This window comes from Exophiala xenobiotica (genome assembly GCF_000835505.1).
Source record: "Exophiala xenobiotica strain CBS 118157 unplaced genomic scaffold supercont1.3, whole genome shotgun sequence".
Taxonomy (NCBI): Eukaryota; Fungi; Ascomycota; class Eurotiomycetes; order Chaetothyriales; family Herpotrichiellaceae; genus Exophiala; species Exophiala xenobiotica.
In genome coordinates, this window is record NW_013562492.1 from 2,176,246 (window position 1) to 2,198,529 (window position 22,284).

General features: G+C 52.4%; 8 protein-coding genes across 9 annotated transcripts; 2 read left to right on the plus strand and 6 right to left on the minus strand.

Annotated features, from left to right (window-relative positions):
- Nucleotides 1-387: 387 nt before the first annotated feature.
- Nucleotides 388-2,175, minus strand: PV05_05011 (uncharacterized protein; the record flags this gene model as incomplete). The annotated part of the gene is made up of 1 exon (XM_013461475.1): nucleotides 388-2,175. One exon carries the CDS (start codon nucleotides 2,173-2,175, stop codon nucleotides 388-390), a length of 1,788 nt encoding a protein of 595 aa, XP_013316929.1.
- A 969-nt stretch (nucleotides 2,176-3,144) lies between these two features.
- Nucleotides 3,145-4,964, minus strand: PV05_05012 (uncharacterized protein; the record flags this gene model as incomplete). Its single annotated transcript, XM_013461476.1, has 3 exons — nucleotides 3,145-4,560; nucleotides 4,625-4,792; nucleotides 4,845-4,964. The coding sequence occupies 3 exons, from the start codon at nucleotides 4,962-4,964 to the stop codon at nucleotides 3,145-3,147; spliced, it is 1,704 nt and encodes a 567-aa protein (XP_013316930.1).
- A 595-nt stretch (nucleotides 4,965-5,559) lies between these two features.
- Nucleotides 5,560-8,856, minus strand: PV05_05013 (uncharacterized protein; the record flags this gene model as incomplete). Its single annotated transcript, XM_013461477.1, has 1 exon — nucleotides 5,560-8,856. One exon carries the CDS (start codon nucleotides 8,854-8,856, stop codon nucleotides 5,560-5,562), a length of 3,297 nt encoding a protein of 1,098 aa, XP_013316931.1.
- Nucleotides 8,857-9,711: 855 nt separating this feature from the next.
- Nucleotides 9,712-10,531, minus strand: PV05_05014 (uncharacterized protein). Its single transcript, XM_013461478.1, has 3 exons — nucleotides 10,426-10,531; nucleotides 10,289-10,369; nucleotides 9,712-10,238 (listed from the first exon to the last, which is right to left on the minus strand). Exons 1-3 carry the CDS (start codon nucleotides 10,426-10,428, stop codon nucleotides 10,050-10,052), a joined length of 273 nt encoding a protein of 90 aa, XP_013316932.1. The 5' UTR covers nucleotides 10,429-10,531; the 3' UTR covers nucleotides 9,712-10,049.
- A 137-nt stretch (nucleotides 10,532-10,668) lies between these two features.
- Nucleotides 10,669-14,059, plus strand: PV05_05015 (pre-mRNA-splicing factor cwc22). Its single transcript, XM_013461479.1, has one exon. It carries the CDS (start codon nucleotides 10,759-10,761, stop codon nucleotides 13,723-13,725), a length of 2,967 nt encoding a protein of 988 aa, XP_013316933.1. The 5' UTR covers nucleotides 10,669-10,758; the 3' UTR covers nucleotides 13,726-14,059.
- PV05_05016 lies at nucleotides 13,954-15,439 on the minus strand. 2 transcript variants are annotated; one of them, XM_013461481.1, is made up of 5 exons: nucleotides 15,363-15,439; nucleotides 15,159-15,309; nucleotides 15,090-15,101; nucleotides 14,829-14,979; nucleotides 13,954-14,758 (listed from the first exon to the last, which is right to left on the minus strand). In XM_013461481.1, exons 2-5 carry the CDS (start codon nucleotides 15,183-15,185, stop codon nucleotides 14,355-14,357), a joined length of 594 nt encoding a protein of 197 aa, XP_013316935.1. In that variant the 5' UTR covers nucleotides 15,186-15,309; nucleotides 15,363-15,439; the 3' UTR covers nucleotides 13,954-14,354. The 2 variants fall into 2 exon arrangements, with proteins under 2 accessions (XP_013316935.1, XP_013316934.1); XM_013461480.1 differs by having other exon boundaries at nucleotides 15,159-15,439.
- Nucleotides 15,440-15,738: 299 nt separating this feature from the next.
- PV05_05017 (uncharacterized protein) lies at nucleotides 15,739-17,963 on the minus strand. The gene is made up of 3 exons (XM_013461482.1): nucleotides 17,509-17,963; nucleotides 17,139-17,450; nucleotides 15,739-17,087 (listed from the first exon to the last, which is right to left on the minus strand). The coding sequence occupies exons 1-3, from the start codon at nucleotides 17,527-17,529 to the stop codon at nucleotides 15,945-15,947; spliced, it is 1,476 nt and encodes a 491-aa protein (XP_013316936.1). The 5' UTR covers nucleotides 17,530-17,963; the 3' UTR covers nucleotides 15,739-15,944.
- A 2,311-nt stretch (nucleotides 17,964-20,274) lies between these two features.
- On the plus strand, nucleotides 20,275-22,282 carry PV05_05018 (uncharacterized protein). The gene has a single exon (XM_013461483.1). The coding sequence runs from the start codon at nucleotides 20,479-20,481 to the stop codon at nucleotides 21,979-21,981; it is 1,503 nt and encodes a 500-aa protein (XP_013316937.1). The 5' UTR covers nucleotides 20,275-20,478; the 3' UTR covers nucleotides 21,982-22,282.
- The last annotated feature ends 2 nt before the right edge of the window (nucleotides 22,283-22,284 follow it).

Here is a 22,284-nt window from a genome sequence, read left to right on the forward strand (position 1 = left end):
AGGGACACACCTCTTTCAGCACACTCACAGACTGTAGTGTATATACTATACTACAGAGGCATAATATCTCAGAGAAATATCGGCTTCTTAGTCAGCATTCAAAGGCACGTCAACAGGCACGACAGGGTACAGTATATCATAAAAAGCCCACGACTATCGATCCAGGAGGACATCGTCTCAAGGGTCCAAACAATCCTCCCTTAGAACAGACGTACTTCTCAATAGATAAGACCAGCTTTTGTACCCACAGGCTCTGGAGACGACTTCAGCAGCAACAAGTCTCATCGCGTGTGCAAATCGAAGCAACTACTACTAGTACCTAGAAGTTGTGTTCCATCGCAATGACATTGGAAACTAGCCTAAACGATTCCGTCGCCCGTGTGGCCGTCACTCTTCTCTACGTCTCTTCATCCTTCTCTCATTGTCCATCTCATCCGAGCCCCCTCGCTTGCGCCGCTTACTCTCTCCTCGTTCCTGTGATTCAGCCGCTCCATCTTCTTCACCATCCATCGACGCAGATCTCTTTACAACTGCGCCGACCTCCTCCTCCTCCTCCTCCTCCTCATCCGAGTCAATCAGCACCGGGTCCACGAGCGTCCCAGCACCAGAACGAGCCTCCTCCTCTCTCGCCACTGACTCATCATCCGAGTCCGAGTCCACCAGCACCGCCGGGTCCACGAGCGTACCGACGCCAAAACGACCGTAAGTCTTTCCAGGATACCAGTCCCAATCAGTGCCGAAGTAGTGCTGTATCGTGTCCAGGCTCACAGGCTCGTATTTTGGCATCACATAACCAAGGGCCGCGTAATCAGGAGCCGCTATACCGTCGAGGACCTCATCGGCTTTCTCCACAATATTGTGCCACTCACCCATACCCATTTCCTCGTGCTGTCGGATGCTCGGTAGGAGATATTCCTTGTCATAAGGAAAGTCTGGAACAGGGATGAAGCACGAGTGGTCGAACTTTTCAATTCCAAGGACCGTAAACGTTTGTGGATCGACTTTGGCGATACGGTAGGGTCCTGGGATGTCCGCTGCAGAGAACGAGTTCAGCGCACTTCTCGATGCGAACAGATGAGGATTGGATCCTTTTCTAAAGTCGAGATGACGGCGCTCGTCCGAATCGTTGATCCATCGCAGATTCTGTACATCCTCGGGCTTGACGGCTTGTTCTTCTTCCCATCTCAAGTTGCTCACGCATTCTTTGATGTCGTAGAACACATCATAGGCGTCGAAATGGCGTCCTTCCATTCTTTTAACCATACGATTAAGTCGAAACCATTGATAGTAGAGCTCCCCCGGGTAAGTACCCTCTGGCTGATGATTGAGAAAGCTGGACCAGAGATTTTCGTGGAGTTCGAACACGACATCGATGCCTTGCGCTGAGGCGGTGCTTCCCTCTGCGTCGGACTCCGTATAAATTGGCGGGACACCCATCAGAAGATGAGCCATGCATTGAACCACAGAGCGTAAATCAATAACAATTGCCTCTACACCTTCGTCCCACAGGTGCATCCTTGGCTCACGTTTGAGCTGCGTGTGCGTATCATCTTGCCAGATGTCTGAGGGGATGGTGGACGCGCATCCGTAGTCACCGACGAAAAGGTCAGGGAGTGGAGCATTATCATTGGGAAAATGCAAGAAGAGATTGGCCATGTGTGCGTCGCGATGTGCAACACCATTGCGATGTAAGTACCCAAAGGTATCTAACAGCTGGTCGAACGTCTTCAGTAGGAACAAGGTCGAGGGCTTAAACTGTTTAAAGTGGGTCAACCTCATAATGCTGTCTGCGTTGCAGTAATCAAAGTAGGCCGCGACACTCTTGAATGTCTCTGGGTTGAAGTACTTGGACATCGTAGCAGATGCCGCGTCTGGTGGATATTCCGATGGGTCCACTAGCAGCTTATGCTCCTGCACATGCAAAAGTCTTGGGATGTTCGGGTGTGCAAGGTAGTACTTGACGTCCTTGCACTCATTGTTCTCGTCGAACGCGTAACTGGGTGAAATCTTCTTTCGCACATATACTTGGCCGTCGGCGACGGACCGGACCAGGCATGCTGTGCCATGTGAACCTGCTCCCAACATCGAGACGAAGAGGTATCCATCTCCTTCTGGGTAGTAGATTCCAAACTGCGCTGAGGTTGGCGTGGGTTTGTCGCGCTGTGTTCGAGCCATTGTGTCCAGCGTTCACTGTTTGTGAGTGGAAAATGGAGTCGCGCGAGTAGGAGCAATGATCGGTAGTCTTTCATCGGAGGGTTAGAAAGAGGACAGAAAGTCGAGTATCCCAGGCTTTGACAGTGGGTTTAATAGCACAGATCAAGACAACTGCCTCACAGAGCTGCTGTAATTCTTTCATTGTGTCGCACTGTCGCTGTGGCAGCACCACCTTCAACAGTGAATGACCAGTCCAGCAACAACAAGGACAGAAGCTGGGCCGAGTATTCAAAGAGCCAGACTGCTGTCGGTGAAGGGGAACAATGACAGAGCCATAGTGTGGTCGAATTTATCACAAAGGCGGTGATGCCTCGGAACAAAGCACAAAGGAGGAAGTTCTCGAGACAACATTGACAACCCATATATAAACACAGCAGTATACCTCAAGGACAAAGACTTTGTCGGAGAAGTGACGTGAAATGGACTTGGTCATCGAGTCCTGTCGCTGGGCAGCAGTTAACCATGGAGAGTCGCCATAGGAAGGTGTTGAGTATGCTGTATTCGAAGCAGACGCCGACAGTCCATCTTCTGGATGTAGATATCTGTTCCTCTTCTCAGCTCTGTGAAGTCTTGTACAGTGCTTTGTCCTCATTCTTTGTCCTCGTGCTCATTGGAAGCTGTTCGACTTGATAGGGAGTGTTCATTGAGCACTGTCGTTCCATCATCCGTCCACGATCATATATTGACAACCTCTCCTTTTCTCGAGTTAACTGTCGCCTCGACCAATACACATGGCAATCTCCACCAAGCTTCTGGAGAGCACTCGAATATCCTTCCATGTCCATCTGATTTCGTAATCGGTTCGACATTCAGAGCCCAATAGTCGTCTCCAAGGACAGTTCTTCCACACATGTCACTTGGTTCCCAGCGCAATCCAGAAAGCAACTCCTAATCTCCATAGTCGTTCTCCCGAACGTCCCATATGACATCCTATTCCTCTTGGTACGAATCCTCACTCAGATCATCGGTGTCATGCACGACCCAATCAGCCTCGAAGTCACTGTAGTGCCCACCTCTTCTTCGCTGGCTTTCGTTATGTGCCCCAGACTCGTCCTCGAATTCCATATCGTCGTCGAGCGTCCAGGAAGATCCCCTTTCGTAAGCACATTTTCTGCAGAGACACTCTCCTCCGGTCCAATACTCCAAAAGTTTCTTCCTTTGGTGATAGCCTTTTCGCAAATCCTTGTCGGCGATATAGCTTATATACAGCTCTTCACCCTTGAAGATCTTCCTATTCGTCACCATTCCAACAGAACTGTCTCCTTTGAGGTCGTCCTCTAGTGTATCCACATTCGGATCACAACTGTGATTGAAGAAGCTGTAGAGAGTGTTGACAGCGACAATTGCATTTCCGTCCGGCTCAACAGCCCGTACGTTCGTCGAGATGCGGTTGAACATGGTTTCAAGCACCCACGCTTCAGACAAGTCATCCGTAAATATGTCAACACCGAGCTTCTGCAGAATCTCGATCGGCCTGCAGACTTCTGCACCGTACGAGAAAGCCCTTCTGGCCCCGGGGTGATAGCGTGCTGTCAGACGGTTGAGTAGTCGTGCCCGTAGCGGATGCTTGGAAGGGTTATCCTGCGTATATTTGTGGGCCATGATAAGCCCTCGATGCAAGAGCGCCTCGTCTTCGTTCTGGGGAGCATCAGCCAGCATGCCTTGTACTTCTGCGCGTCGACCAGGTTGACAAGCCATCCTGAGTCTTCGTAGACAAGCCATATCGCAGCATGATTCTAGGGCAGTAGTGTAGAAAACATTTTGGTTCAGGTCCGCACAGCATGCCGCGCAACGGTCCTCGCCAGTGGTTGCGCAAAGGATAGTGCGATCCCAAAAAAGTTCGGTGTCTGCTGGTATGTCTTTTGTTGCAAATATACCGTATGAGTCTTGATCGGGCCGTATCTGGCCATACTCCCGCAACTGGTCGGATAGCGTACTCTGCTTGATGATGACACGGCCCTGGGAGAGTTTCCAAATGTCCGAGTTGGCGTGATCAATTGCAGAAGCCTTCCGTCGAAATAGTTTATCGGAGATCCACGGGTATGGTACTACCATGATTTCTCCTTTTGATATTGAATGTTCCTGATCTTCCTCACTCATCTCTTGAAAGCTTGGATCCTGCATGTTGTGATCCAATTCGAACTCAAGGGCTTTTTGGGCATATCTCCTCAGGCGTACAAAATCCTCATCTTTCGCATATTTGTTCTTGCTTGGATTCTTCGGAACGATATCGAGGCAGTCGACGAAGCACCTGCCAAGAAAGAGGGAGCGGCCAATGAGGAGAATAGTTCGGCATCTGAGTATGTCAAGGGCTTCATCATCCAAATCTGGTCGAGCCTCTGCGGCCTAAAGCAATGCGGATATTAGCTTTCCACTTTGGTATGGTGTCTTCTCGACAGGCCATACTTACGTTGGTGTCAATGAAGATCAATGCCTTCTTTGCGTCAGAGACAGAAAGCTCAGGGTATCTCAGCTTCAGTAGGAGCTCGCCTCTAGTAAGACGTTCCTCGATGAGATCAGGGTAAAGTCCGATGCGGACGCTGACGGATTGCAGTCTGGATTCGAGATTTCGGAGGTCCTGGTCAAGCTAAGTAGAAGGCTCAAGCTGTGCGAAGTAACGAAGACGCTACCTTTCGTTGTGGCTCACGGTAGGCAGGATAGCGTGCCAGGTATCTTTCCATCAATTCTCCGGTCTCGTCTTCACCGTAGTAAACAGATCCCACCCAAGGACGAATCCACGGGCCTTCCATGGCGAGTTCGCTAGGTGATGGCGCGAATAATCATAGTGATAGTTGTTCAATATTAGACTGGGTGGTGAAAGGATGCAGCGCGACAGATTTGCAAGAAATAAAACGAAGAGGAATATATTGAAAGTGAAAGTGGTCAGTAATGCGAAGCACATTCACTTCGCGGACCGGCCAGACAAACATACCATTCACTCCAACTGAGGCAACCCATTCACAGGCCGCTCAAGGTGACTAGTCATATCACTTGAGAATGTGAATGAAGGCTTACTCAAAGTGAGCCAGGATTGGCATAGAATTCTGCTTCGTCCTGCTGCAGACAGCTGCTGGGCTTGGGCAGGTCCGAGAACCGTGTCGAGCCCAGTTGTCATGCGTTCCACTACTTGCTGGCATTGGCGGCTTCATGTTTGGTATAGCGCAGGGATGTCCCCGGCATTATGGATGGAGTTGATGAACGTTACTCTGTACAAGATAGCCAACGTTGAGTGAGCTTTGTATAAACATGTAGCACTGGTTCCTGGACAGGGACAAGGACAAGTAAGCTCCGATTCCCATGTCAAGTCACAGAAGACCGAAGCTTGAGCGCACGCCGAGTCAGACCTCATCCTATAAGATCTTCATCCTCCAGTAAGTCCTGAACTCGATCCTGCCTTAGATCCATGTTTAGGTCGACCGCACCATCACGGCGCGCAGTATCCAGATCAACTTCACCGAAACCATCATCCGCGACTATCAGAGCAGGCGACTTGTTCTTCTTGTTCTTGCGCTTCTTGTTGTTGCTGACGGCATGGCTCACTCCTTCGCTGAGTGACTCGACCGGGGTACTACCTAAGGGAGGCAAATCGGACGTAATCTTGGTCTCGTGGTAGATTATAGAATCGGCCTCGTCTGACGGCTGCCGAACAGCGGTATTTGGTATCTGATGGGACTGGATCTCCTCGCCAAAAACCCACTTACCTGCGGCGGCGACACTGCGTTGTGGTGCTGCTATTCGCTGTACAGGGATAGTGGAGTGATGCTCTGCAGACAACTGTTTACCCTCAATCAGTGAGACGGTGACTCGATGATCGGAGTGGAATGGCTGATATGGTGCGTTCGTTTCGATCTCGGCTGAAGCCAAGGGATGTGACATTTTCAGTCCTTCTCCTCTAATGGTTCGAGATCTCCAGAATCCAGTCATTGCAACGTCTGCACTTGGAGTGTCAGCTTCTCTGTGTGGTTGACCTTCCAGCAATTCGAGGGCCTTTGGCAATTTAGTTGCCACTGGCTTCCGGGCATCAAAGACTGAAACGGTGTGTCTCTGACGGTCCTCTCTCGGTTTTGTCATGCGCACATAGTAGCTTTTGATGCTGTTCGAATCGAGAACTGATAAGACAGACTTTCCGTCACGTCGTTGCCAATAGAGCAATCCCGCTCGGGCTGGCACCTTCAAATAAAGCCTGCTTTGATTTGCATGTCGAAGACTGGTAACCGTTTCTGTAGCGGCCCCGAGAGACTTGCTAAGCCCTGCCGCTACCGCCCTACCCGATCTGATACTAGTGGTAGAAGCAAGCCCAATACCTGAAGCACCAAACCCAGTGATCCCGCTGCTAATGCTCGGAGCTCGCCCTCTCAGGTTCGCTAGCATCGGCTGGGTTCTGCCCGCGATAGTCATGGCTGAAGCGAAGAACCCTCCAGCTGGTGCTGGCTCATGCTCTGCCTTTGTCTGGGGAGGTTCCACGGGTGCAGAAGTAGGGCGATTTCTCTTCAGGGGAGGCGGTGGCCACTGAAAAGCGGTCTTTGGCAGATCAAAGATATGTACTGTTCGATTCTTTGTAAGCAGAGCGAACCGGTAGCCTGTTGAGCCGTCCCAAACCACATCGACGATGGTGGAAGGACTTAACCGCTCGTAGCGTGCAATCTGTCGAACACACCCGCTGTCGGGTGGCGTGGATGTTGCCGAAATTCTAATGTGTCTCATTTGTTGCAAGTCCCAAACGTATTGCACATCACCTTTCCTATTGGCGGTCAAGAGACCAAGCCCAGTGGGCATGAAGGAGAGAAAGCTGCAGCCTCCTGGCGGTTGGAACGTAGCCAAAGGGCTGAACTCGATCCTTCTGCCTTGACTTTCTTGCAAAGATTTCAAGTCGAGGATCGATATAACCTCCGGATCGTTTGAGTGGGTTTGGATGTCAATGGCATGGGTGGGTGGAAATTGTGCCACACCAAGATGAGGCGAATACAGCGGCGGGCTCGACGATGGTACATGGGGAAGATTGTCGGCGGACGAGTCTTTCTTCCAGTAGTTCTGCCAAGTCTGCACACCTTTCTCTCCGATCCATTTTGCACTCCTGACGGCTTCCTGTGCAAATCCCTTGGCAACCTTAGCGAAGAAGGTATCGACATCGGTTGAGTCAACATCGCACGTTACTGGAGGCCTCGAAGGGGCTGTGCCGGCGGAGATAGGAGAGTTCTTGTTATGAACGACGAATTCACCGAGCAGGGCGCCGATCGATCTACGAGAAGGAGTGCTCGCAGGACAGAATGCTAGCCATCGGCCATTCATGCTGAAGATAGACGAGTCTTCCCCATCAGCTCCACGGCCCAGGTCGGCAGGCGAAATGTCTGCATCTGACGCAGGTTGTGATGAGTCTCTTCTCTGCAGCTGGGGCTGGAGGGTAGTCCAATATTTGCCGAGGCATTCGAATACTGCGGAGTCAGTGCCCTTGCGGACCGAGAAGACATAGAGTTCGCCACTGTGACCGGACGATACGACGACGTAGTTACCGCTTGCCTGTGTCTTCAGATTTGCGGCGGGGCCTGGTAACGGGATACCTCCATGAAACATTCTCATGGTGGATGGGACACGCAACAATTCCGCAATTCGGCAGCTCTTGCTCATTGAATACACCACAACCCTGGTCTCGAGATATGTGACACCCGCATCTTGAGGTGTTGCCTCTGCAGGATCTCCTTCCGAATTGCTAGGGCCGTGGGTAGTAAGGGCCACCAAGGGCCGGTATTCCGCGAACGGATCGTCGCCAGAGTTCCAGGTCAGTAGACAAACATCAAGAATAGCTCCCTGCACACCTCCGAGACAGCCTGAATGTTCCAATTTGTCGCCGTTGTAGCCGAGGACATTCAGTTCTCCTTCGCCTGTCACGAACACTGCCTCACGAGCCTCATTCCCATACCCTGGGACATGGGCGAACTTAAGGGGAACCGGATCTTTTAGGTTCATCTGTGCTGTGACGTTGGCAAGCCCTATGTCGACATCATGAGGACCATAGAAGTGCTGTTGAGGTAGGTGCGGCAGAGCTGGTGGGGAGCCATAGGCATTTACAGTATAAGCATAAGGTGAGGTCGAAACTCTGTGATGGGAAGGCAACGGAGGAATGCCACTTCCATAACTCACGGGTCTAGCCTTCCTTAATGGCGGCGAAATTGGTGGACTCCTTGTGAAACCGCCTCGAGTATTGAAGCCAGGTTCGTAGGGAGGTGAGCCAGCTACACTGAACCCAGGAATTGGGTCGACTGGCGGAGACTGCCCATATCCAGCACTTCGAGCCCAGACGTTGGTGGGCGGTGTGTGCTCATCCGACACCTTTTGGGTAGGGTCCACCTCGTTCAAGGCATCAGAGCTATCATTCTGCCGCTTGTTCTGGGGGAAGGTCGGGTTCAAGTGCCCGAGAATTGACTGCGGGTTAGCAGGTGGGAGTGACTGTTGACCCATCTGCTCAGGCGACAGGCTCTCTTCGGCATTGTCAAGGTACGTTGGCTGTTTAGCAGCAGCATTCTTTGTCTTTTTCCTTCCGACTCTTGGTTCCTCTTCTACCTGTATGTCATCGGGGTCGATGTGGTTGGAGTATAGATCAGGTTTCTTGGTGCCGGAGTGTTTTGATCTGTTGGCAGCGGGCATTCAAAGAGTTTGGGTAGCAGCCAAGGGCACGGCAGAAGCAGCCCTCCGCAGACTACTAGTATCGATCGACGGTGGTCAAGATTGCGATGTGAAGGAGGGACATTCGTCGTGACCCCTGGCAACGCGGGGTCTTTACCGCGAATGCGTGGTTTATGGTATTGGGGTTCGGATCGACGGTGATTGACGCAAGTAAGGGATAGGCAGTGGATTCGATACGATCAGTACAGTACCATGCAGGTTGCAAACGAGAGAGGCTTTGAGTGTAACAGCGAGGAGAGTCGCAGTCAGGCAGTTGTTTGTATAAGATGTGGCATGGCGATTGAGCCTTTCGAGTCAGGAGGGCTGGGTTGATTCGGTGTGTCACGGGTTGAATGCCTTGCTTATCGCACGCAGCCTGGCTCGGACTCGTGGGTGGTCAACTAGCAACAGTCTTTACTTAGATTAGGTGCGGGGAGAGCTCCATCATGGCCCATCATGGCCCTTTGCAGGGAAAGCAGTTGCTTATGATGCCGGTGGCTGGGCTCTATGCACGATCCATGTCATTTGACCAGGTCCGGCTGCAGTCGGCAAGTCCGTTTGCGGCTCACCTTCACACAGGCTTGTGATCAGGGCCATGCTCACTGTCCATCATCATCATCATCGACAACGAACCCGGCGGACAACCTCGCTACCACATGCCGGATACAGGCACCATAGGTCCACAGATTTCTTAGCGGCTCTTGTTTGACTAGAAGACTTCAGCTGTTGCCCACGTAGGTGTCACAACCATCGTCTGCCATTCACCTCTCCTAAGACCGACCCTCGAGCAAACCGGCACCTAACGAGAGCAAGGGGCCCAAGAGGACGGATGCAAGAAGAAAAGCAAAAGAGCATGTTCATACACGGTCATTACTCGACAAGAATGGGCTACCGGTAAACAAAGTCATCCTATTGCGACCAAGTCGACGGTACGCATGGCCCCCATCAATCTAGCAAGCGATCGCATCGTGTTTCTTCGGACCTTGCAAATGCTAACCTGGACTGCAACCACTATGGTTGAGCTCTCAGACATGCGCTCGACTGTGAGCATCGGCAGCAGTGCACCGTCCTTGTTTAATACCGTTATATGTTGTTGAATATGCCATCTGTTTGATTCCATATGCACTCCCTTGACACATTCGAACTCTGAAAGCATCCATGATTCTCTTTTGTCTTTATTTCGATTTCTTTGCTGCCGCAGCTCGGGCCTTTGCAGCCTTCTTTCTGTTGCTTCTGATCATAACCATGGCGAGAAATGTTCCGACAACAGCTGAGCCAAAGAGAGTGAGGATGACCGGAATTCGAATAGCCCATACGCGAGGGGGGAACAGAGCCTGAAGTGGATGGTCGTCGTCAACGAATGGCTAGCACAAGTTCAGCCAAACGGTCATTGTTCAGTAGCCAGACCCCATACCATGAGAAGAGCCCATAACGTGTAATACAAGAAGATGGTGGTGGCTGCTATGAGCATAGCCATGCCCACGATTTTGTCCAGCTGCAAAGAGAGTCAGATTAGACGCGGCCATTGGAACGAGCGGGATTCTATCGTACCATCTCTGAATACGTCAAGAGTGAATTGACCAACGCCTCTTATCTTCGTTGTTAGATCTCAAAAAAACACGGGAAACATACAACGACACGCTGTAGAGAATTGGACACGAATCCCCAAGTCGCGTTTCTCGAATCGCTCAAACATCCACTCCAAGTCGAGTGAAAGGCTACCGGCGGGCTTGGCGCCACCAGATTTTCCGGTCTCCAACTGGCTTGTACGCTTCGTTGCCTGCTTGTCCAAACTTTTTGTCTTCAAAGACTCAACATGAGGGCTTGACCTCGTAGGATTCTGCTGCTATCGAGCGTCCGTATAACAGCACTACGACTCGAACGATGGCCGACACAATGCTCTTGTCGTCCGCTGTACGACTTCCCACTCCACCTCCAGGCGGCTCTTATTCCCCTGGTCCTTCGGGCGCCAGAAAGAGGTCGCCACCTTCTCGATCGCCATCTCCTAGACGTCGCCGGCCTGCCCCTAGCGAAGAGGATCGTCGGCGGAAGCCAGATGGCGCAGAACAAGAACGAGAGATGGATGACCGGGAGCGACAGCTCATGGCGAGATTCAAGCCTAAGAAAAATGAAGACACTGGACGGAAGCCCCTGACTGCGGAGGAAAAGCAGGCTGCGGCGAAAGCGGAATATGAGAAACTGCTCAACATGAGATCGGGTGGTACATACATTCCTCCTGCGAGATTACGGGCGTTGCAAGCCGAAATCACGGACAAAACCAGCAAGGAATATCAGCGCATGGCATGGGAGGCGCTCAAGAAGTCAATCAACGGCCTCATTAACAAAGTCAACGTCTCAAACATCAAGTACATTGTGCCGGAGTTGTTCGGAGAAAATCTGGTTCGTGGACGAGGATTATTCTGCAGGAGCATCATGAAAGCGCAGGCTGCCTCTCTACCCTTCACTCCGATTTACGCTGCCATGGCTGCCATTGTCAATACAAAGCTGCCTCAAGTCGGAGAGCTCTTGTTGAACCGTCTGGTCGTCCAGTTCCGCAAGGCATTTAAAAGAAACGACAAGGCTGTCTGCATTTCTTCAACCACATTTATTGCGCACTTATGCAACCAGCAGGTTGCGCACGAGACTGTGGCGGCTCAGCTTCTTCTACTACTTCTCCACAAACCGACCGACGACTCGGTGGAAATTGCTGTCGGCTTGACGAGAGAAGTGGGACAACATTTGGAGGAAATGAGCCAGCCGATAGCATTAGCTGTATTTGATCAGTTCCGCAGCATCTTACACGAGGCCGATATCGACAAACGAACACAATACATGATTGAAGTCCTGTTCCAAGTCAGGAAAGACCGATATAAGGACAACCCTGCGATCAGGGAGGAACTTGACTTGGTGGAGGAAGAAGATCAAATCACGCATCAAGTTGATTTGGACGACGAAATCGATACCCAAGACAGCCTGAACATTTTCAAGTTTGATCCAGAATGGGAAGAGCACGAGGAAGCATACCGAAAATTGAAAGCCGAAATTCTAGGTGAAGACAGTGGTGATGAAGAGGAAGGCGAAAGTGGCTCAGACGTGGAGAGCACTGACGATGAAGAAGCCGAGCAAGAACGCGCCATGGAAATCAAGGACCAGACCAACACAGACCTTGTCAATCTCAGAAGAACCATCTACTTGACCATCATGTCCAGTCTCGACTTCGAAGAAGCATGCCACAAATTGATGAAAGTCCAACTCCCGGCTGGGCAAGAGCCAGAACTACCGTCCATGATCATCGAGTGCTGTTCTCAGGAGAAGACCTATTCCAAATTCTTTGGCCTCGTGGGCGAACGATTCGCCAAGCTCAACCGCTTGTGGACTGACCTCTTCGAGCAAGCCTTTGCAAAGTACTACGACACCATTCATCGATACGAGACCAACCGATTACGCAATATCGCGCGGTTTTTCGGACACTTGCTCAGCACCGACGCCATCGGGTGGCATGTCTTCTCCGTCGTTCATCTGAACGAAGACGAGACCACCTCAAGCAGCCGTATCTTCATCAAGATCTTGTTCCAGGACCTAGCTGAGGCACTGGGAATGCCGAAACTGCAGGAACGCATGAAAGACGATATCCTCAGGCCCAGTTTCGCCGGTATATTCCCGATGGACAATCCGCGGAATACGCGATTCTCCATCAACTATTTCACCAGCATTGGCATGGGTGCACTTACAGAAGAGATGCGCGAGTATCTCAAGAACCTGCCGCGACCCGAAATACCCGCTCTTCCTGTACCGAAGGACGATGTCTCAGACTCCGAGAGCGTGAGCTCGTACTCGAGCTATTCGAGCTACACGACTAGCCGGTCATACACCAGAAGCCCAACCCCAGACAGACGCAGAGTCAAATCCAGCCGGTCGCCAAGTCCGGTCGCCCGCGACAGGGAGCGAGGAAGAGGACGCAGCTATAGCCGCACGGTCTCGCGCTCACGCTCACGATCGCCACCGCCTCGCAGAAAGAGAGATAGAGCTGACAGCACACCCCTCTCGCGGTCACGGTCTCCACCTCGACGAGGAAAGCCCGCGGGGCGGAGAAGATCCCCTTCATACTCTGCATCCCGCAGCCCTCCCCCACGACGGGTCGCCGCTCCTCCTCGAGGTCGACCGCGCACACGGTCGAGGAGCTACAGCTACTCTGGTGACTCCCGTTCTCGTTCTCGCTCTCGCTCTCGCTCGTCCCCTCCTCCTCGTTCTCGAAGAGGTGTCCCAGCTCGTGGGAAGAGATACTCACCGTCCCCGACTCCTCCATCCCCGCTCCGACGACGGAGGAACCATTCACCCTCACCATCACGTTCGCGCTCACGCTCCCCTCCACGCTTCCCTCGGCGAGACGGCGTGGCCCCCCCTCCCGTTTCAGCCCGCAAGCGCAACCTCAGCCGCTCGCCTTCACCTTCCCGATCACTCTCGCGCTCGCGCTCACGGTCGCCCCCCCCACGACGCCGGTTCAATGCCCGCCCGCGATCATACTCACGCAGTCCAAGTCGAAGCCGAAGCCGAAGTCCGCCACGTAGAGCGCCGCCACCACCAGACCGAAGAAGGAGAAGAAATTCGTCCAGTGAGCGTTCGCGCTCGAGATCTCCATCTCCTGCACCGAGAAGAAGATCCTCCCCTGATGATGCTCGATCGCCGCCGCCGCGGAAAGGAGGAGGCGATGACAGGAAATTTGCGAGACGCCCCCGCTCGCCGAGTCCCGTTCGACGACGCAACGGCAATGGCGCTGGTGGGAGACGCGATCTAAGTCCAGGGGCGGCCGGAGGGCAAGGTGGGAGGGCAAGAGCTGCAGATTTTGACTGAGATGATCAGTTCCAGTTCCAGTGTGAATGCAGGCTGAGTACTTCGTACCTGGTAATCATTCCAGAAGGCCACTCGTGGTGAAGATTGGAAAGTATTGGCCGGTGTCCTTACTAGTGACTAGAAGGCTCAGGCCCAGAATTCTGGGCTTCCGGAACAGCAGTCAACCGGGGCTGATACACAATTGGTGGTGGACAAACAGAAGGATCACACTTGTATGTGCGGGCAACTGGAAGAGTCAAGAGGAAGTACCTTATGTAGTAAACAGAAAAATTACAACCGGCCAGCCCGGCCTTGAACCAGTTCAATGGTATAATATATCTGGTCTCGTACCGCCGTCAATCGTCTCGCATCATGCTTGTGTCCATCATGTCCAATGCCCGGTACGTCGGCCGTCTGTCAGTAGCCGGCGCAAGCCTTGCCTATCACACCAACATCACCTTTCTCCAGTAAGTCGTTTGGTCAAACCCAAGTAGCATCTGCGTCGATGCCATCCGGAATCCTCCTATGCCGCCCATGTACAATGCTGTCGGGTCAATCCCCCGCCATGTGATTCCTGAAAAATGCCGATCCGAAACTCGCTCACACTCCAGGCTCCAAGCCGTAATGCACGCATGCAAATCCAAGGTCCATCATACCGTATCATCATCATAAGCAAATCTCACATCCTTCAGCCCTCGTCCACGGCCACCTCGCCAACCACTCCAGCCGTCTGGTCCGCGCACACCCATGCTCTGACAGAATGCCTCGTCACCTTGTGGTCGCTCGTTCTTGGTATTGCCCGTCAACATGCTCTGTATGCTCATGCATACGCTCTCCACGCTTTGCACAGGCGACCAGCCGGCCGTGCCGAGGAGGTCGAGACATATAATACCATTGCTGTAGATGTGGGGGTGAATCGGTATAGGGCGGCCTGGGAAGGGCTGTGTTTGTGACGTCGACTGTAACTGCGATTGTGACTGGGTCTGTGAGGTCGATTGTGGAGTGGTCGGTGCAGGTGAGGGCGGGACGTAGATGAAGGCGACTTCTGGTGCTTCTGATAGCGAGAGAGGTCAGCGGGTGCTCGGTAGTTTTTGGTCCATCACTTGGAACCTTCACATGCGTACCTATAGGATAGTTGTTGGAGAAGATGAAACTGAGACGGTATGTCTGGTTGAGATAGAGAGGGTTTGCGTCCAGGACCCGTATGTCAACTTGCCATTCTCGGAAGTCGTCTGCTTTGACGAGGTCGATGCCTGGAGGGAGACTATGTTTGGCCTGGCATCAAGTATACGTGTCAGTTGGTTCATCGAAAGAGGGCGGCGAGCTGAAGGCGCAGGCTGGATGAAGCCTCTCGATCGCAGAGTGAGTGGGAAGGGTAGCCGTACCTTTTGCAGTTCCTGTAGCATTGTCAGCTTGTTTCAAGGCTGTGTGCACAAGATATGCGGTAAGCTTACCTTTCCTAGCCTCTTTGCTGCGAACATGTTGGCCGTGTCTTGAGAAGTTGAACTTGTGAATTCGGAGTCCGCCACGGAAGCGAGCCAGCGGCGAGGCCCTCGTTGATACCCCGCAGGACAGAGTAAGAGGATGGAGGCTCGACGATGACGCCTGTGTAGAAAGTCAATCGCTATCTATATTTTCTTCTCGAAATGTGCACGAACAGGCAGCAGATGCGGGAGGAGGTGTAAGTCTTGAAGGGAATTGTGACCGTTCAAAAGAGCAAGGTCGTGACTGTGGAGATGTTAACTCAGCCTGGTGATCCTTCCCTCGCCTTCCTAAGGCTAACAAGAATCCGGGTGGTTTCCCGGCCGGCGCCTGCTGAACCTGGCAAGGCTGTCTCATGTAAGTATTGGTCAAAAGTGGATTACGCAGAATACACCGTCATTTGCAGATATTATGAGGAGCCGGATTGGCCTGCGAACGCTCCGAGTCAAACGTCTCACTCTTCAATGCAGTGGCTCATTAGATAAGTGGTCGAAAGCTTGGCTATCTGGTTCACGGCCGAGATAGGTGAGTCATGTCCTGGTTCGAAAAGGCCAAAAGGGTATCATAGTATATTAGAATCTACCGATATTTAGTGCCCCGATCTAGACAGAGCATACGAAAGGCTACATGGAATCGTGCCATCTTCATCCACGCTTCGCCAACAGCTCCAAGCATGATGCAGCTGCCGCTTCCAGTCCAGCTGCAAGTCCAGGTCGCACCGCTTTGCAAAATTAAGAATATGGGATAGTGACACCTGCTTAAGAAGAAGGCAAGGGGTCTGCCTTGGGCTCGACCTTCTGCTCAGGAGTGGCCTGGCCGGTGGTTGCTCCGTTGGCTGGGAGGCCATGAGTAATCTGCTCGAATGATCCACGACGACCGGTATTGTCATCGTTGAACAGAGACCACTCGCCGACAAGCTCATCAGAGAATTGATCCATATCCAAACCAATAATTTCAACCTCGTCCGTCACACGCAGGTGGAGGCCAGGAATATACTTGAGGATCGTGAGCAGGATGAAAGAGATGGTGAAAGACCAGCTGGCGATGGCGGCGATCTCAGCGAGTTGACGGGGGATTTGGCTGCCAACACCGTCAATGCCACCGGGGGCTAGGGTCGGTATGCCGTCGAGAGCAGATACAGAAGACGAGGCGAAGATGCCAGTCAGAAATGCGCCACACATCCCGCCAATGCCGTGGAGCTTGAATACCTCGAGTCCGTCATCGATGTGCATCCAGTCATTGACGTTCTCGAAGAGATTGACCACGATAGCGGTAATGAAACCAATGGCAGCACCGCACCACACCGAGACGTAGCCGGCAGCAGGAGTAATGCCCACAAGACCAGCAATCGCCCCTTCGCAGGCGCCGACGACGGAGAACTTGCGCTTCTTGATGTAGTCCATCATGACCCATCCAGCCACACCGCAGGAGGCGGCAAAGTTTGTGTTCCAGATTGCCATCATGGAGCGGATGCTGGCGTTCAAAGCTGAGCCGCCGTTGAAGCCGAACCAACCGAACCAGATGAGGGTCGTGCCGAGAAAGATGATGGTGACATTGTGAGGTTTGTAGATATGCTTTTCGCCAAATCGCTTGCGCTTGCCGAGGACGAGAGCGTAGGCCAAACCAGCGGTACCGCTGGAAATGTGAACGGGCCCACCTCCTGCAAAGTCGAGAGCAGGCAGGTTAAAGAGCCAGCCGTTGGCATTCCAGGTCCAGTAAGAAATCGGGCAATAGCAGAGAGTGGCCCAGCAGAAACCGAAAATGACCGAAGGAATGATACGACCGCGCTCAAAGGAGCCGCCAACTACGATCATAGTCGCGCAGGCACAGAACATCAATTCGTAGAAGCTGAAGACGATATCGGGAAGGACGGCGGATCCCCAGGATGGTGCAGCCATGACCTGGAACCTGTTTAGCGACAATTTACGGCGGAAGGAATGGGCGTTACTCACGTTCTTCATGCCAAAGTTTGAAAGATCGCCAATGAAGGGACCGCCGGTTCGGGAGAAAGCGAGACTGAAGCCCCAGAATGCCCATTGGAATGAGCAGACTGCCATCACTGTCCAGGCCTGGAAAATCATGGCAAGAGCAGACTTTCTTCGCGACATGCCACCGTAGAGAAGACCGATACCGGGTACAATGACGAACACCAAGCAGCCCATAATGACCTGGTAGACATATTCGAATTCGAGGCCGGTAAAGGGGGCATTGACATTGACCACTTGTGGATCGCCACCATTGGGCATGCTCGAGTTGTACTCGGGCTACAGACAGGTTAGTGATACGTCCGATATGCTCAGGATGTAAAACGGTGCAACTTACAGGAGTGGGTGCGCTCGCCATGGCTGTACAATCGGCTTGCGAGCCTGTGTTTGGGTATGGTAAAGGAATTGGGTCTTGACAATGGGAACCATGCACGACCAAACAAGGGAAGACAAACCTGGCTATATATCTGCAGTGGGTGATATCGGGTAGCAAGGCACGACTCTACCCTGTCCCCACGCTAGGTGCATCTTGGGACGAGGTACCCGTAAAATTGAGAAATGAATGCTCGTGTTGAGGTGACCTCGAAGCGAATTTTGCCAGAAGGATTTGTGCTCTGGAACACCGAGCAGACTCGACCTTGACCATAATCGGTTCAGAGACCCGAATTGACATAGGGAAGGTGGTCAGGGTAGGACTGGATTGATAACGGGGATAAAGGTGCTCATTGGCGGAGAGGAGTGTTCTGCAATAACCAGATATCATGGAAACGGACAATCAACCACACATCATTCTTGCTGCTGCCCAGATTAGCGAAGCCTCGTTATCTGTGGATCTCTGCCAAGCGTCGAGGAGGCTCGGCCAAGGCGCCGGTGTGGCTTCCAAAGCCTCAAGCCTTGCGCCTATCGCGGCTTGTTGGGCCAATAAGCCGGACAAAGTCGGACAAGCACCTACTGTCAAGGCATAATTGGAATTTGCTTCATGTCTTGGGACTCTTGGCTTCGACTTTGCTTCTTCCTGGTGGTGTGGATGAGGGATTCAGCTCGATATGCTCTGTCAAGCTTCACCCTGGTTCTAACCCTCAAGTCTTACGACCCCAAGCCCAGGCAGTATTTCCCCGGCGAGAAGATTTTGAGATTTGATGCATCATCTGAAAAACCTTGTCGTGCTCCATCATGCAAGGCACGACAATATCACAGTCCTATTTCCTCATCACTCTCCAATCCTTGGTCGAGGCATGGGCTTCCGGGCCACGTGCGGACATCAGGCCCTAACCACATGGTTGGACACCGAAGGCTTTTCGACTAGAGTCTAGGGGTCGCGTAGCTCTAGAAGATGCGCTATGAAGTGATGCGGCAGGAGGATAGTGCCTCGTCGTGTACTCGTAGATGAAACCAACCAGAGCTGGGCCGTTCTTTCCGGAGCTGCTGCACTGACTCACTTCACTGTACTACTGTAGGAGGGACTCGGGTGGTCCTATGGCCCAAATCACCTGCAGCTGGCCGGAGATCGGACGGAAACGTGGAGGGAAATTCAACACGGCCCCAGAAAATGCTCTGGGCCTGTGGCGGTCGTCTGTTCTTATCGTTGACGGGACCGTCTAGGTCGTCAAAGCCTCCTGCAAGATCGTCAAGACCACCTTGGGATCATTCTCCAGCTGATGCCGAAATAGCTACTCCATGATTGCTTTATTCCTCGTACTTCTTTTCAAATCTTCTGACGGAAGATGTTAGTAATCGTCGACTGAGAAGCGGCTGTGTCTTGAGATTATGGGCGTGCGGCATCGTCAGGCGTCAGCTTGAAAGGAGCCCTATACCAGCTTCGCGGGCTGTTCCATGGCCTGGTCCTAGTATCAGATGATAGGACCACAAGTATTTCTCAATTTTTCTTTGGCCTCTCAAGCACGACCAAAGTCGACAACCCAGAGGGCGTAAATACCGGTCACGGCGTACAGATGAGGATTCATGACGGTCGCTCGTTACAGAACAGCCTTGCAAATAGCCGGAAGACTTTGAAGATAGTAGACTGGCAGAACAATCGGAGGGGGATCCGAGAGGCTGTCGTTGGTGGACGTTCGGGCCTTATCCTTTTGCTTCTAACTTGAGAAGCACACCGAAGTGGAAGCCCATCCCATTGTACGAGGTCCTTGACTCACCGGCTAGCGGCTCTGTGCTTGTCTTCCTAACAGCAAGAGAGCTCTTTTTGCGGGAAAGATATGACCGACGCTCTTGGTCTCTACCGAACAAGCTCGCAACACTTTTCGGTGCACCGGCCAAATTCGTGTCTGCGAGGATGCAAGGTGCGCCTCATAAGGTGGACGGTGTTTGCAGCAAAGGCACTGAAGCCTTGGTAGATGCATGGTAGAAGTAACACAGATTTTGACTGAACTGCAACCGGAGCAAATTCGAGTGTTGCCTCTGGAAAAGGAATAGTGCGATTTGGGACATCACGTGTTTGCAATCAGTGTCAAGTCCCCAGACAGCTGCCACCCACTGCCACCTTGAACCATTTCACACCTTCCGTGACTGACTGCTCAACAGCCGGTCCATCATGATACTTTGCTTCTTGGAATCGACAGCTCCTAGAAGGTTTGACCTGTGTGAAACAGCCTCTCCTTCAAAGAAGATTGAAGGCTGAGACCGAGAACCTGACGGAGACTTGACTCTTAATATACCCATGCAGCAAATGCCCTGGTCGCCGCGAAGGTCGGCGCCAGTTGAACAAGCTCAGCCGTCAATGTGATCAGGTCGAATACCGTTGGCAGCAGTCAGTAGCTGTCTCAAGCTCTGTGATGGCTGCTGCAGATTGTTCCCGCGAACATTCAGCAGCTCAAAAAGGTATTGACGTGTCCATAGCAGGATTGACGGGCCGTCAGCTGTCAGGTTGGTTGATTGGGCCGCGTTGTCTGTGAGCACCACTTCCACTTCTTGTTCGGCATGGAAGGCTCACACAGACCTCATACTGCACATTGTCCCCAATTTCGGTGTTTACCAGGCTCCAAAGAGGCACCAGCAAATCTCAGCCTCTGCTTGCCTGACGTGTACTCATCTACCAGAATGCTACAATCGCCGCAGACAATTCCAACTGACATGCTCTCTCTCCCCACGGACTGTCCCCTGCACCCATCCCCTATCTTTGCATGGAGGAACTATTGAATTCCGTTCAAAAGCCTTGAGCTTCCCAATCTTCTTTATCGATTGTTTCCCATCAACAATCTCCAAACCACAACAACAACAAAGGCAACACCGATCGCCATAGGCCTGGCGACCGAGCTCCACCCTAACCGATCCGACCAACGCCCCTTCGAGAATGCTAGAAGCCTTTGCCATGGACCAATCAGACCGCAAGGGATTCTCGCTGTTCCCTATGCCGCCTACTCCGCCGGTGAACAGAGGGCACGTAAAGATGATCATGAGCGAACAACAAAGAACCGTTGCTCTCGACAACCCGGTCCCCGGATCAAAGCATAGGGACTCGGATGTGCAACACTTGCGTCCACCTCCATTAAAGCTACGGAAGAAGAGGCTTGTGGAGGCCAATCAACCCTACACGACGTCTTCCCCCTTGCTTGGCTCCGACCAAGCTGAACCCTCGCCCAGAGAGGTCATCGAACCCTTTCCTCAGCTACCCACCGAGGTTGCTGTACCCTACCATACCTCGCATCTCGCACCCCTTGCGTCGTCGGCAAGAGCCTCGTCTGTGCTGGTTCCAGAATGCAATATTGTTGTGGAAGAACCTGCCGAGGAGCAGGAGGCGACTCCCTCAGAGGAAGTTCCACATTATTCATTCTTGTCAAAGAGAGCCTCATATCGGAAAAGCCAATGGCTAGATGGTGAAGGACAACTCGATCGCAAGAGGTTGTCCATGTACCTAAGTGGAGTTCTCGATACATCATTCCAGGTTGAAGAAGAGTCGACCTACCTCGCACCACTCCCTGTCAATGCACGTGCAAGCATTCAAAAGCACGAAAGCCAGGCTGCCCGTGAACCATGGCGATTTTCAACTGTTTCAAATGAATCTCGCAACTCCCACAGACCAGCCCCACTCGATATTCGAGATGCTGCATCTGTCAAGGATTGCCACTGCCCACCGGGAGTCATCATGTGCAAATGCTGCTCCTCTCCAGAATTCGAGCGTTTCCGGCGCGTGCACAGTGACCACAAACCCAACCCCAGTGTCAGCTCGACAACATGCTTCCTGTCCATTCCACGTGCGCGCTTCCGCTTGACACTGGGTGAGGTCGAAGAACCTGACACCCCGTCGACGCCGCCCGGGTTGATGTACGATTCCGATGATAGCGATGAGCTCGACTGGTCTCTGCCCAACTCTCCGACTTTCCAGGAACGTCGACTTCACTACCTAGACACTCCAACCCCGGCCGCACGACAGCCTCCGATTCAGCGGCCACCAGTCCCATCTTTCTCGCTACCCTTTTCTCACGGCAGACAGATCCGACCACGCTTTCACGCCGACAGGAGTCCGTCGGTGCCACGGGCCCAGAGAGCATCGCCGTCAAGCAGCATCCCGACACTGGCCAGCATTTCGACCGTGTCAACCTTCACCTTTGACTTTGGCGATGACGAGGACAATCAGACCGAGTTCGACTTCTTTGATGAAGGCACTGAAATGAGCGAGATCCGCACGTTCGAGCCAGTTCAGAAGGCGAAACCAGTCTTGGTCCATTGTCGTGGCCCATCGCCCCATTCCATCAAGTACGGACATCATCTGCGGCACAAGGTGGCCGATAGTGATGATTCGCTCTCGGCGTCCGAGAATTGGGGATCCGGCTATGCTACTATTTATGTACGATAAGGGCTCTTTCATTTTTCATTTTGGTGTTTCATTTGTATTTCGTTCATTATTTCTATGAATTGTTAAAAAGCGGCCTGGTGTCAGAGACAAGCCGGTTGCCATTCTTCCACACCCACCCGGTGGTCTTCTGGGTGGATATGTTGGCTGCTTTGTAAACTAGGGTATGATGGGGTATAGGTAGATATGGATAGATATCTCGGCGTCGGCGCAGGAAGGGGTCGTTATATCATGATACCAGCCCTCTCGGAGGAGCCTTTTGGTTTTTTTCTTTCTTCAAAATTCATTGATTCAAGACTCAACATT

Excerpts from the sequence above, each read along its gene's own strand:
- PV05_05016 (XM_013461481.1), bottom strand. The coding sequence starts at position 15,185 with ATGTTCGCAGCAAAGAGGCTAGGAAAG. Across the intron at positions 14,759-14,828 it reads CTCCAACAACTATCCTATAG|AAGCACCAGAAGTCGCCTTC; the intron begins GTACGCATGTGA and ends TCTCGCTATCAG.
- PV05_05015 (XM_013461479.1), top strand. The coding sequence starts at position 10,759 with ATGGCCGACACAATGCTCTTGTCGTCCGCTGTACGACTTCCCACTCCA.
- PV05_05018 (XM_013461483.1), top strand. The coding sequence starts at position 20,479 with ATGCTAGAAGCCTTTGCCATGGACCAATCAGACCGCAAGGGATTCTCG.
- PV05_05017 (XM_013461482.1), bottom strand. The coding sequence starts at position 17,529 with ATGGCGAGCGCACCCACTCCT. Across the intron at positions 17,451-17,508 it reads TGGCGAGCGCACCCACTCCT|CCCGAGTACAACTCGAGCAT; the intron begins GTAAGTTGCACC and ends ACCTGTCTGTAG. Across the intron at positions 17,088-17,138 it reads CAAACTTTGGCATGAAGAAC|GTCATGGCTGCACCATCCTG; the intron begins GTGAGTAACGCC and ends AACAGGTTCCAG.
- PV05_05014 (XM_013461478.1), bottom strand. Across the intron at positions 10,239-10,288 it reads CGTTATGGGCTCTTCTCATG|CCATTCGTTGACGACGACCA; the intron begins GTATGGGGTCTG and ends AACTTGTGCTAG.